This window comes from Peromyscus eremicus, chromosome 11 (genome assembly GCF_949786415.1).
Source record: "Peromyscus eremicus chromosome 11, PerEre_H2_v1, whole genome shotgun sequence".
Classification (NCBI taxonomy): domain Eukaryota; kingdom Metazoa; phylum Chordata; class Mammalia; order Rodentia; family Cricetidae; genus Peromyscus; species Peromyscus eremicus.
The window spans coordinates 26479726-26493356 of NC_081427.1; the positions used below are offsets into that span (position 1 = coordinate 26479726).

The 13631-nt window shown below is 38.4% G+C and overlaps 1 protein-coding gene across 1 annotated transcript in view; it reads right to left on the reverse strand.

Annotated features, from left to right (window-relative positions):
• Adamts12 (ADAM metallopeptidase with thrombospondin type 1 motif 12) overlaps positions 1-13101 on the reverse strand; it is a 120984-nt gene extending 107883 nt beyond the window's left edge. The window contains exons 1-3 of the mRNA XM_059276743.1: positions 13084-13101; positions 7519-7643; positions 5081-5230 (exon numbers count right to left, since the gene is read on the reverse strand). Coding sequence (XP_059132726.1) covers positions 5081-5230; positions 7519-7643; positions 13084-13101 — 293 coding nt within the window. The remainder of the gene's footprint in view (positions 1-5080; positions 5231-7518; positions 7644-13083) is intronic.
• Between the last annotated feature and the right edge of the window lie 530 nt (positions 13102-13631).

The following is a 13631-nucleotide window of genomic DNA, read 5'->3' on the forward strand; positions in this document are numbered from 1 at the left end:
TAATGATTGAGTTTTTAAAGTTTCTTTTTAATATGTTCTAGACTCTAGTCCTTTATTCAAGATGTGGTATATTATTTCCCAATAATTCCAAAAACATTACCAAAACTTAGTAATTTAAAGTAAGAGAAATCTATTCTCTCCCATTTCCAAAGGCCAGAAGTACAGAGTCAAAGGTAAAGTGATGGTGTGATCGGGTTAAACTTTCAGTCTCAGTGTCCATCTGTCTGGGAAGCAGGAATATGATTGACTTCAAACGTTTATGCTCTATCTCACAATTTCAGTGAACTCATACATCTCCCTTTTTATGTGTGTGGATTCCCTGGGGTTCTCTCTGCATAAAACAATCCTATATTCAAATTGAACTTTTAAATTTCTTCCTTTTAAACATGTTTCCTCTTCATTTCCCTTGCTTTCTCACATTCACTGATACTACTATTATCTTGAATAAAATGATGAGAATGACGCATTTACCTTTTTCTGAGATTAGAAGGAATACATACAGCTTTCCATTATTAAATACAGTGTCAACTGTGAATTATTATTTGATGTGCTTTATCAAGTTAATGAGTTTGTATTCATTTCTTTTTTAAAAATGAATTTTAAAAATTGGGGCTGGAGATATGGCTCAGCAGTTAAAAACATGGGCTGGTCTTCCACAGGATTCAGGTTAGATTTCCAGTACCCACATGGCAGCTCACAGTGGTAGAATTCCAGTTGAAGAACTGATGCCCGCTTGTGGCCCTCATGGGACCAGGCATGCATGTGGTACACAGAAACACATATACACCTGTATATGTAGAATAAACAAAATAATAATTTAAAAGAGGTCATGAATGGGAATGGATGCTTGAGCTGTGTGTGTGTGTGTGGGGGGGTCTTCCTAATGGCCTGGGAGCAAGTGGAATTTCCCATATCCACAAGGTCCACCTCCACTTCTACTACAGGGTTGGAGTTAGGGGGATACTCCCCACTGCTCTGTGGGGATCAAGGTCTCCAGGACTCTATGAGGCCTTAGTGGCACCACCCAAGTGCTGGGTACTGACTGCTTCTTTATGTTATCAAGTACATGGAAGTCTAGGCTTCCTACTTAAACTCTGCTAGCCCAGGAGGCCAAGGCCACATTGCTCCTCCCCCATTACATGTGGCTGCAGTAAAAGAATTACTATCTAACTTTTTTTTTTCTGTCTCACTACAACATGCCTTTCAGGGTCCTTTGGAGAAAGAGAGTAAATAGGTTTATTGGCATGGGGATTTTTGTATCTGTTTTCAGGTTGCAGGCTCTATCATCCTCAAATCTGAAATGTGAGAAAAAAGAAAAGAAGGGAATTTATTGTGTCATCCTTTGGTTTTGTGGTTCCAATCTTGGCTTCCTTTTAGTCTCCATCTCTCAGAATCTTCATGGGTTCTTAATACAATGGTCGGGGTTTTACACCATATGTAAAGGAGAACAGGAAAAAGGGCATTGAGACCATTCCTTGACTCTGAATTTTGTGGATGGTGGCACTTGCCTCCTAAGTAAGCAGATGCTATTGGTACCTGCCAACATGCTTACTATCAGCTGGCTTCCAAGTAGAAGTATTTGCATCATTTTGTCTGGGAGCTTTCCTCAAGGCTACATGACAATGTCTTGCCTTTTCCTACCATGGTGGGAGTAAGATGGAATACAGGCCTCTGGGAATAATCTTTGACAAATGATGTAAGGATATTTTATGTAAAATAAGCCAGGTTTTTCCTCTTTGAATGGAAGAGCCCTGGAGGATAATTTTTGAGAGTGTCCCTGTGAAATTAAGGTGCAGAAAAAACTAAGATGATTGATCTATTATCTCTTGACTATTTTCCCTGTTGGTATTTGATTACTGTATACTCATCCCTAGTCAGGTTCCGAGTGAACTGAAACACTACCTGGTTCCCCCTGTAGTGTTCTTTTATTTCAGAATGCAATTTTTACTTACCAAGATTTGTTTTTAGAACCAGATCCTCATCTTCCCTGTATAATAGGAAATGGAACATCTTCAAAAACACCAGCACTAGATACAGAATTTCCAAATGCATGGCCTAGCTCTGAACTAGTGTTTAGTCACTAATCCCAGTCAGAACAATAGCAAATAGTCCACCACTTCTGATAAGTAGTAAACATGCATCTTTCATCACCAAGGTGATAGACTATGCCCAGATAATCATACCAACGGTTGCTCAGAACTGGCGCAAAATTGCTGTTTGGAGACTGACTTACATTTCTCTTTCTTTACATGCCAGACTGAACTTGGGAATACAAATGATCCATTTTCTAAGCACAAATGACATTTACACATGCCTGTTATTAAGATACATCTTCTCATTGTTTCTTTATATTGGGTACATGGTTGCTAGAAGGTTTTTAAGCAATTACTTCTCAGTTTGACTCTTCTATACTCACTTGCTAGTGACTATTGACACCAATGGCTCACTAGGAGATGTCATGAGTCTCATCCTCCTACATGGCAGGATTGAAGAGGCCTGTATGTTTGTACATGAGAATAACTTTCATTTTGCTAAGATCAACAATTATTGCTTGGTTTTTCCAAGATTAGCGGTTTTTTTTGTTTTTGTTTGTTTGTTTGTTTGTTTGTTTGTTTTTGTAGCTCCTCCAGTTTGCCAATCATCGTTTAATCACAGAAAGGTCATCTATGTTCTCTGTCTCTGAATTTTTGACAACCAAAGATATTAAAAGATATCACATTTGTCACTGGGGCTGTGTTGTGAGGGTTCAATAAATCACAGCCCCTCAGAATTTGCCTGGTGCAACCTACTCATGTAACAGACAAAGTTAAGTACAGCAAGATCAAGGGAACTGTTTAGGGTCATACTACTGATTGATGGAAAAGTCAGAGCAAGCGTTCACTTTTTGTAGCCATGGGGAAATATTTTGGCATTGTCATGTAGGTAAAATCATTTTGCAAAGTTATAAGCTTTATGGGCTAATGGTGACTGAGCCCAGACTGAAGAGGTCTCACCTGATGCAATACAGTCTCCAGGGTTCTTCTCAATTCTGACTCTTTTCTAGTGGGACACTGAGTATGCCCAGTGTTTGTTCTTCTTTATAGAGAGGGGATCTCTGTAGAAATAGTGATGGGGGCAGGCTACCATGAAGCAGCAGGGGTGGTTTAACTGTTCATGGGACTCCTCACTTTGAATCTCCTGTTAGACAATACTCTTTGATTTGTGGTTAGCACATACACCGACAAACAAAGCTACAAGAGGCTAAGATCTTTTTACCTGTGGAAGCCTTTGATGTCTGGCAAATCTAGAATCTTTCTCAAAATTTCACTCAAACATTCTGAAACCTGACTTCATATGATGCATCTAGTTAAAACATTTTTAAATAACTTGAATGTTCTACTAACTGGTGTGTAAATGATCTTTGAAAGTTTATAGAAGTTTTCAACTTCTTATTTAATGTTGTCCTTTCATATATACATATAAGACATAGGCTAACAATAATAGTATCTAGTTCATATGACTTCTGAGATCAGCCATGGCTCAATGAAAATCCAACGGCATAAATAGGAATTCAAGAATGTTAATTTTGTATGTTTTTAGTGACATTAATATTGTCATTCCACAACCATACCAACTATAATCAGATTAAAGGACTTTCATGCTTTTCCTCATCAGGAACAGTATTTTCTCTGGCTTTAAGTCCAGGTAATTTCAGCCTCTAGTCAGTAAATTGCTTTAGTAGAGGCTTTATAACTTCCTGCCAGTTATCCTGTAATACACCCTACTACTGGCCCTTAAACTTATTCCTCAAAATGATCTCCCAAAATCTCTTCAAAACTAGAGTGGCCCTTATTTTTCAGATCATTCTGTAGCTAAATCTCTGGAAATCAGATATATATTTTTTTCTTTTTTGATTTTTCGAGACAGGGTATCTCTGTGAAGTAATCCTGGCTGTCTTGGAACTCACTCTGTAGACCAGGTTGGCCTTGAACTCACAGAGATCTACCTGACTCTGCCTCCTGAGTGCTGGGATTAAAGCATGTGCCACCATCACCCTGTAAGACAAATTGCTAAACTGTCTTATTAACAAAAACCCAGAGCCAGATATTGGCGTGAAAAACTGAGATATCAGAGAAATAGGACAAACCACAGACAACTTTACCTCACTGACACCTCAGTCTCCAAAGAGACCTACTTCCTGTATACCCACACCTATATGCCTTTCTGTTCTGCCATCTCATTTCCTCTCTCTGCCCAGCTACATCACTTCCTCTTCCTGCCCAGCTCTGTCACTTCCTGTCTATCTGTACAGCCCTCCAGACCTTTATGGTTAGTGCTGGAATTAAAGGTATATATCACTCATGCCTGGCTCTGTTCTCAGTGTGGGCTTGAACCCACAGAAATCCAGATGGATCTCTGCCTTCCCAGTGACTGGATTAAAGGTGTGTGCTACCATTGCCTGACCTCTATGTTTACTATAGTGGCTGGCTTTTTCCTTTGATCCTCAGATAAATTTTATTAGGGTGCACAATATATTGGGGACACAATACATCACCATACTGCCTAGCTGGAAATCAGATATTTTGCTCATTCCTTTTAGAGGCTTCCATCCTCTGGAAAGATGGGATGTGTTAATCAGTGTTGTAGAATATTATTTTAACTATGTAAAGATGTTTACATTTGTTTGTGCTGTGGAATAGTACTTTATAATTCTAGCACTTTGGAGGCTGAGGTAGGAGAGTTATAGTGAATTAAAGGCTGGCCTGAGCTACATAGCGAGTTTCAGGCCAGTGTGGGCTACATCCTGATACTGTGTCTTAAACAAATCCAAATAAAGAAACAAGTAAACAAACATTGCCTTTTTAAGAAAGTCTCATTGGCTCTAATCTATAATTGTTATAAGTGTTAAGGACAGAGTAGATGAAGGTCATGAAATATGGCATTACTCCCACGTCTTGGATAAGATGCAGAGGTCAGGGGGTGAACCTGTGCCACATGCTAAGTGAATCTTATGATACTCAGTTTAAATTGCTTTCCATCACCTTCAGGGCTACTGATACATGAACCCTGCAAGTGGATCGCTGCTGCTTGAACTCTTTACCTGTGCCCGAGTTCATGGGCAATGGTGAAAGCCAGGGGCAAGCCAGAATCTTCATTGATGTTACAACTCCTGTGAGGCTGGCACATTCCTGACAGTTGAGACAGCCCCAGAGTCTCACAAGGGCGATTGACACCAGCACAGATGTCCTTTCTGGAAGCAGAGAACAAAGATGCTTAAACACCCAAAGACATGTTTGAGAAGACTTCCTGTGCAAATACATCAGTATAAACTACTACAGTTGGTATCTTTTAAGCATGTTTTCTAAAAAAAAGCCCATATGAGAACAGGGATCAACTCTGAATTCGCTGGACCTATTCTGATTTTATCTCTTAATTAATTGAATTTCCCAAGCTTTAAAGTGTTGGGAAAATTTAAAGCATTTTATTTTGAGTGGTTTCTGCTCATCATCTCAGGAGACTAGTATGGTTAGGCTAACAACATATTGCTGAAATGAAAATAAAAGTTATTTGAACATTGTATAAGGAAGGGATAATTAACAATTTTCTTTTCAGACATGAAACCCCCCGTTGGTCTTTATGAGGTCTGTTTTCAAAACTCATCTGAGGTTTGTTTGTTTGTTTTGTTTTTGTTTGATGAAAAATGCAATTTCTCCCACTATCCCACAAAGAGATGAAATTAATTATCTAATCACACTACACTAATAAAACTTGCACGTGTGCACTGTGTATGTGCGAATCACATGCACACTGTGATACCTGATCTCTCCTTTTCACCAAGCATTAACTAGAAAAAGGGAAAGAAAGACTCCTAAGATATCAGAAAACACTACAGCTTTTCGAAAAATAAGAGCATGCTCTCATAGCCTAGACAGATTATTTCAATCGTTGGCAAGAGTTCTCAGAGAGTCATTAATTAGTCACCAGACTTTCTTCAAGCCCAAGAAGAGCTTTTGATTAGCACAAGTGCTGGTGATGCATTTAGACTTTAGCTGCAAAGCTTAGCTCGAGATTTGTGTGGGCATCTTCTGCGGCAACAAATGGGTTATGTGCTTTTTGCGTCCTTAGGGAAATGGAAAGGATCCACACTTGAATAACATACGAGAGCTCTCGGTTCTCTGAATGGCAGTGGGTAGGCTTAGGGAGTGAGAGAAGCAGCCCCCTTTCATGGGCAATGTAGACGTGAATCATATGTTCACTGTCTGCAGCTGTTGGAGGGTTGAGCATTGTAGAGGTAGATCATACAGTCTCCAGACATATATGTCCCAACCTTGACGCAGGATGCATGTTTTATTACTTAATTTAAAAGTACAGCTCTTCAGGGACCTGCTGGGGAAAAAGTGTATGACACCCTTTGATAATCCATTAACTCTCTCAGGTTGATTTGGAAGGAGGCCCTGTCTGTTACATAATTTTTATGGAGTACCTACTGAGAGTTTAGCATCGAAGAGGGGGAAAGGGGAGACAGTAAAGGAATAGTTAGTTATATACAAATCTGTTCCAAGAGAAGATTTTGGTATAAACCTATAGCAGTGCATTCCTAGGATCTACTGTACCTTAGGTTGACCAGTAGTCCCCTGTGGAGTAGGTTTGTGCAGATGTAGAACATTAATCACAAAGGCTCTGACTCTCCTTAGCAGAAGAGGCCTCTTTTAATACACATCTTTAGATTTCTGGATGTCTGAAATTTGCATAAGCTATGTAGTAAGAACTAACTCCTCCACTTATTAAATAAGCCCTTATTATAAAGAACTTAGTAGGAAGTCAACAAATATTTACTGAGCCAGTGAAAAATCACAGATTTCAAAGAACCTGAGTTGACTGGGCAAGCTCATTAGCTTTTCATAGTTCTGGATCCTGAAAGTTATGATGTTTTTATAGCACCATAGGATCTATCTGTGCTCACAACATAATCACATCTTTGCAATGATGTGAAGTAAATCCAGGGCCTCACCAATACTAGGCAAGTGATCTACCACTGCACTATACTCCCTTATTAAAATCATGAGGGCAAAAAGGAGAAAAGCACATTTATAACACTCTGTTTATGTAGGGAAGGATGTGTGCACTGTATCCTAGGCATCAGTCAGGAGTGGGTTAGAACAGGTAAGTTCCTGGATAGTAGTGTCTCATAAATTGAAAAGGGGAAGATTAAATAGAAAAAAAAGAATTGAAAATAGATTTCTTGGTGCAAAGAAGAGAGTTTTAAAGGTAAAATCTTGGTTATGATAAGAAAAGAGACTTGTTGGCCAACAGATGTAGTTTATAAGAAATTAGTTTTCCAATATCAACAAGCTTGCTAATATGCCCTCCCTATGGTATGAGCCAGCAAGGGGCTCACAGACCACAGTTGCCACTTTCACAAATGACCGAGAGCAGAAAAGGGCAGTTAGAATCCCATGAGGGTGAGCCGATGACAAGACTTTCAGCCACTAGCCCTTCTCAGCTGGTTACCCTCCTTTCCACATAGCTCCAAAGTACCTGGTGATAAGAACAGCCACATCGTGATGGACAGGGTTGAGGTCACTCTTGGGATTGATGCTTTTCTGCCACTTGCAGAAGCTGGACAGTGTCTTCTCTGCATGGTGAACTATTTTCAATCCTTGCTGGAAAAAGAAGAGAAAAAGACTTGCATTAGGAGGCTCTCCGTGATCAAGTATTAGACAGTAGTCCTTAGAAGCTCTTCACAGAGATGAGCTCAGGATGGTTCTCCAGGCATTTGGAAGATATTTGGCAGAGGCCAAAGTGTTCCCTTTGGACTGACTCTCTCTCTCTCTGCTCTGACCACTGTCACCCACACACCCAATGATTTTATTAAAAAGATCTAAAGGAGGAACCTCGGGACAGACATTGTCACCATATCAAGTAGCCCTTAAAAATAGACATATAACAAAGACTCACACTACTTGAAGTTTATTTCTAGTGGGACAATGCATTCTAAGCCAGTACAGTTCCAAGGCAGCATTTTTTTTCATTTCTAATGAGAAATGAATAAATTTTCCACAAGAAGCTTCCTTTTCTCACAAGGTAGCTGTGAGGCTGCCTGCTAGGTACTCTCACATGTTACCTCATCTAATTCACTTGCATCTACTCAGCATTATCGGCAACAAAACATCATTATGTTCATTTTATAATTAGAGGAAATTAAATCTCTGAGATGGAAAGAACTAGCTGAAGGTCTATCAGCTCAGATGCATCAAGGTTCCTAGTAAGGCTGCACTAGCAGTCATCACCCTCACTGGGAAGGTGTCTTGGCTCTGCCTCCTTTGTTCAGGAAGCCTGCTCATCAAATAAAACACCAACTGTGACCAGGGAGCTTTCAGATCTAGTCTTAACTGTATGCTTCTTTTAGGTGGGGGAGGTGTCTCTGAGAGAACACTCACTACATTTAAAAAATTCACAATAACATTTACAATTATTTCAAAATAGTCGAATATTCAGCAATAAAACTAACAGCCATGTACAGAATCTGTATTCTGAAAAATGTCGAAGTGCTGATAAAAGAAATTAGAGATGTAAATAAGAGAAGTGACACTATGTTTATGGGTTCAAAGGTTCAATCTACTGACGATTCCACCCTTCAAACTGATTTGTGGCTGTTGCAATTCATGTTAAATTCTCAGCTGGGACTTTTCAAAACATATTCAAGCTCATCATAAAATATACAAGCAAAAGCACAGCCCTTATATTGGTTAAAACAAGTCTCAGAAAAGAAACATAATGTCTGATGATTATGTGTATCCAATTCTAAGGTTTACTATATAGGTTCATAACTATGACAGTGTGATGTAGGTGCAGGGGATGGACACATGGTCAATAGAAGACAGAGAACTAAAAGTAGACCCCATAAACATACTTAAGTGTTTTGTTTTGTTTTTGGCAAAGGTAAAAATGTAATTCATTGAAGGGAAGATAATCTTTTCAATTAATAGTTCTAGATAGCAAGAAAACAACTCAATTAAAAATGGGAAGGAAGAAACCATGAATAGGCATTTCTCAGTAGATGACACACAAAAGGCCAATAAGCATATTAAAAATACTCAAGGTTGGGTATATTGACACATACTTATAAACCTAGACTTGGGCAACTGAGGCAGAAGGAAGGACTTGAACTGAGGCCAGCCTGTGCTACATATGTGAGTTTCAGACGAACCTGGGCAACATAGTGAGAGAGGGAAAAAAGAACTTAAAAAGGAGAAAGTGGATGCTAATTAAAACCATAAAGCCCTATCACCATGTACCTGTTAGAACAGATACTGGCAAAAAGACAAATGATAAGAATTGGTAAGAATGTAAAGTAGAAACTCTTGTAAGTGTTTTGAATCTAACATTTGATCTAGCAGTCCCTCTAATGAACATATATACAAAGTTATGAATTCTGTACATTGAAGAGATACACATCCTCATGCTCATTGCTGCATTTTCATAAAACAGCCAAGATATGGAATCAGCTTAATATGCATGAATATAATAATTCTGATTTTTTTTTCAGTTTTCTGAAACAATGAAATAGTTTTAAGACTAACAAGTGAAGGAAATTCTGTCATTTGCGAGAGCATGGATGAACCTAGAAGATATCATGGACCTAGAAGATATCCATGAAGTGGAATAAACCAGGCACAGAAAGACAAATAGCACATGAGGACTCTGGAAACTTAGAATTTAGAATTAAACAACCAGGGCCGTGAGCAGGGTTATGTGACTAGGTGGGTGAAAGGTTCATATTTCAGTTTAGGTAGGAGGAATAAGTTCTAGAGCTCTACTACATGACATGGTGACCATGGTTAATAACAGTACACTAAATATGTAAGAACCACAGGAAGAATAGATTTTAAGTGTCCTCACTATGCGTAAACTATGAGGTGAAGCACATTTTAATTCGCATGATTTATTCATTCCACATGCTTATATATTTAAAAATATTGTGTTGTACATAATGCAGATATACAATTTTTGTCAGCTTAATATATATGTATGTATAAATACACACAAACACACATATACATATATATATATATATATATATATATATATATATATATATATATAGAGAGAGAGAGAGAGAGAGAGAGAGAGGTGGGGGGAAGAGGAAGAGAAAGAAAAAGCTATAGTCAAAAGCTAAGAAGAAAGTACACTAAATGTGAGAGGCATATTTTGAGAAGCATATTTCAGGTGCTAGTTCCAGAGTTTCCAGTTTTTCCTGATTTCCACTGAGATACTGAATTTTAAAAATCCACCCTTGTGCTGGAGAGATGGTTTAGTGACTAATAGCCCACACTTCTCTTAAAGAGCATTCTAAGTTGGTTCCTAGCTCCCAGGTCAGACAGCTCACAACTGTTTGTAACTCTAAACCCATGGGACTCTAACACCCTCTCTGGTCTCTGCTGGCACCTGCACTTCTGTGCACATACTCACACAGAGACACACACTCATAGTTAAAAATAAAATAAAACCATCCACCCACATTATAACATATTACACATCATAGATTATGTCTCCATACTTCATCCAACTTGTTTTTTGTAAATTAACATGTGAAGTAGTTAGGAGAGCAATGACTAATATGCAACTGAGAAGAATGTCCACTGTAGCAACTGGGATTGGTATCAGTAGTTTTCAAATGGCAACACCACAAATAGAGCTGAAGATTTCCTCACTTCCTAATGCTTACACTAGAAATAACATTCAAATAACATTACTGTGAATATTTCTGCACAGTTAGGCTGATTACAATAATGGTTATAGCTATAGTATTGTTTTTTATGCTTTGGCCTTTTGTAGATCTTTCCTTATCTTATAATCCCAATGAGAACTCTATTTTCTCTGTAACTCCTTACTGTGCCTTAGTGGGCAGATAAATAGTCAAACACTGCTGCTGAGTAAACAAACTGAACACTTACCAAAGTCTCTTCATATGCCCAAGAATGCTTACCATGGTGGTGAACACCTGTGCTTCCTGTGAACCACAGCTCACATTAAACCATGGCAGTATCTTCTAAAGACGGAGAACTAAAAGTCCCAGCAGCTCAAGGACATATTCTCCTGGCAGCTGTCATTTAAACTGGAGTGGCATTTGGCAATTGTAAAAAAATCAAACTCTATCAGTTAAGGCAAGAGAGGAAGTTAAAAGGGAAGTCTTCAGACATCTTTGAGTTTGCAGAAGGCCTCTGAAAAAGTTCTCAGTTTAACATTGTACTGTTGCTCTGGTCTCAAATATCTTTTCATATTCGCATTGGTTTTCTTGTATTCAGGATGTTAGGAGTGAAGCCAGAATGGCAAACTCTCAATCGAGGGACCATGAGATAAACAAAACATTTGTTTGGGGATTTGGTGAGCTGTGTCATGATGTTTGAAAGAGGCCCTGGCATCTGTTTCAGTTTAGGGCTTTTTGTCTTGGTTACCATGGTTTGTTTCACAGTTACAGGAGCCCTAGAGGATTCGAACAAAGGGACTGTAAGGGTTGCTCCCCTTCCTCGCCATGTAGATTGATCTCTAGTCATCAGACTTGTAGCTTTACCATCGATTACACAAGGGATAAATAGTTCAATTCAGCAACAATATAAGTTCTCCAGTTTTTTTGGTTTAGGAGACAGAAACTCAGCTAAGTCAAAATAAAATACAGTCAGGCTAAACCAATAATGAAATGTAGATTTCTAATGGGCATAAAGTAAACCAATAAACAGATTTGAGTATTAGTTTTATAATAGAAAACCAATTACCTGAAGGTAATTGCTATAATTAGTTGGTATTATAAACTTTAAACACATAAAAATGAATAGGTCTGTGTTCAGATAATGACAGTGCTTTACAACCCTTACCATTATTATGGTCATTTATAAAATCCTCCACAAAAGTAATAATCTTTCCTCTTCCAGGCTCTCATTATTGTCCAGTTTTTGTTTATTTGACATAAGTTCACATTTTGTAGCTTAGGCTGGCCTGACCCCTGATTTTCTTGCTGTAGCCTCTAGAGTGTTAGGATTACAGATGTGTACCACCACACTTGGTTAGGTTTATCCACAATGTTGTCTTTATTAGCTGTAGTGACCACATCATCTAGTTTCAAAAAATCTTCTGACAATGTTTGGTGCTGCCTATGGGCAGCTTTCACCCAGCCAAATTCAACCAGGGACTTTCCAGTTGGTCATGTGCCTCTGGGTCAAGTCCAGGCATCACAATGGATGTGCAATTATATTATATATGCTATGGCAAATACCTCAATTTGGGGAAAAGTTCCATTTTGGAGCACTCTGTTTTGTCCTGTATCATCACAGATCTTTTGAACTTTTACTCAACGTATTGTTACATTTATTGAATAAACAACTGAAGGTCAGAAGGTAAAGCAGTAGAATAGATGATGGAATATGAGGAGAAATAACTAACACAAAAGGCCTTTCGAAGAAGATATATGGATGGAAACTTATTACTTTGGAAACATCCATATATATATATATATATATATATATATATATATATATATATATATAATACATATATACTGGAAAGAAGAAACCATATATATAAATACACTTTTAATGGAAATATCCTACAATGGAGGGACAATACCCCAACTAGACACCACATGCTAGCAAAAGAAAGAAGTAGAAGAAGAAGAAGGATGAGGAAGATGAGGAGGATAAGGATGAGGAGAAGAGAAGGAGGAGAAAATGAGAAGAAGAAGAAGAAGAAGAAGAAGAAGAAGAAGAAGAAGAAGAAGAAGAAGAAGAAGAAGAAGAAGAAGAAGACAGTACCAGGAATAGGTTACTTCTTTATGAGTTTTTTGCCAGTGGGGCCCCATAGACCACCAAGCATTACAGGCTATTGCTTGCATTTTCAGTTACCTTCCAGAACTTGATTGTAAGACCCTACTTCTGCAGACACCACATAACTTGAATCATAAAACATGGGATGCCAAGCTGATACTGATCTGGAAGCTTCATTTCTACTGGCTATCTTTCATAATGCTGGAAGGTGCTATACATGCTACTGAAGGAGAAAAGTAATCATTAATATCATCCAGTGGGGAACCCTGTGAGTACAACCTACCTGACAAAATATGCCCATGCTTATGATAGTGACATAATTATAATGGGAGTAATCAAACACTTTCTGATGGGATCTAAGGCCTTCTCCATGAGATGGAACTCATACTTGGCACTGTTAATGGGGCTAAGAACCTGGCTTGATGGATCACAGGCCCTAGTAGAGAACTTAATACTATTAGTTTACTAAATGGACATAGTATTAAAATGACTCCTAATGACTTATTGCTATATTCATAGACCATGCATTTCTCAGCTCTCATCAGAGAAGCCTCTTCTTGTTGTCAATGGCAATTAATACATAAGCCTTCAACTTGTTAATGTGCAGAGAATAAGAGATTGTGGAATACTCAGCCCTAAATGAAATATGCATATCACATCCCTGTAGCAAGAATCTCAAATGGTCTTATTAATAAGATCAAACCTGTGAGCCAGGTATTGGGGTGAAGCTGGAAGATCAGAGATAAAGAACAAGCCACATCTAACCTCACCTGGCCAACTTCTCAGCTGGTCTTGTTTCCTCAGACGGGAAGCTTCTGTGTCCTCATCCCA